Source organism: Calidris pugnax, unplaced genomic scaffold, assembly GCF_001431845.1.
Source record: "Calidris pugnax isolate Ruff unplaced genomic scaffold, ASM143184v1 scaffold187, whole genome shotgun sequence".
Lineage (NCBI taxonomy): Eukaryota > Metazoa > Chordata > Aves > Charadriiformes > Scolopacidae > Calidris > Calidris pugnax.
Genome location: NW_015090969.1, coordinates 2,512,411 through 2,512,792, shown reverse-complemented (window position 1 = coordinate 2,512,792; position 382 = coordinate 2,512,411). Strand labels below are relative to the sequence as shown.

Sequence of the window (382 nt, the reverse complement as noted above, 5' to 3'; positions counted from 1 at the left end):
CCCCCCGCCCCCCCCCCCCCCCCCACCTTGATGTGCTCCTTGACGGCCTGGGTGCGCTCCAGCTGGAGATCCTCGGGCATGCCGATCTCCTCCCAGATGCCCCGCAGCTTCTCCACGGCTCGGTTCAGGCACGACACGGTCTCGGTCACCAGCACCTCACTGAGGGCACCGGGCCCCAACGGCATCAGCGGCCGCCGGAGGGGGCCGGGACGCTGCCGCCAACCGCTCCCCGTCCCGGCTCCCCCCACCCTCCCGTCCCGGTCCCTCCCGCTCTCCGGTCCTCCGCCCCCCTCCAGCCAGCCTCCCGGGCACCCGCCGCCCTCCCGGACCAGTTGCCGCCGCGGGTCCCTGTCGTGGGTCCCCACCGCCCTCCCGTCCTGGT

At 75.7% G+C, this 382-nt stretch overlaps 2 protein-coding genes across 4 annotated transcripts in view; both read right to left on the bottom strand.

The window, feature by feature from the left end:
• Positions 1–248, bottom strand: part of PRC1 (protein regulator of cytokinesis 1) — a 6,633-nt gene extending 6,385 nt beyond the window's left edge. For all 3 annotated transcript variants that reach the window (XM_014952747.1, XM_014952749.1, XM_014952748.1), the window contains exon 1: positions 27–248. In XM_014952747.1, the coding sequence (XP_014808233.1) occupies positions 27–185 (159 nt within the window). In that variant the 5' untranslated portion in view covers positions 186–248. The remainder of the gene's footprint in view (positions 1–26) is intronic.
• The window catches only part of VPS33B (vacuolar protein sorting 33 homolog B (yeast)), an 8,610-nt gene continuing 8,412 nt past the window's right edge, over positions 185–382 (bottom strand). The window contains exon 22 of the mRNA XM_014952700.1: positions 185–348. Coding sequence (XP_014808186.1) covers positions 185–348 — 164 coding nt within the window. The remainder of the gene's footprint in view (positions 349–382) is intronic.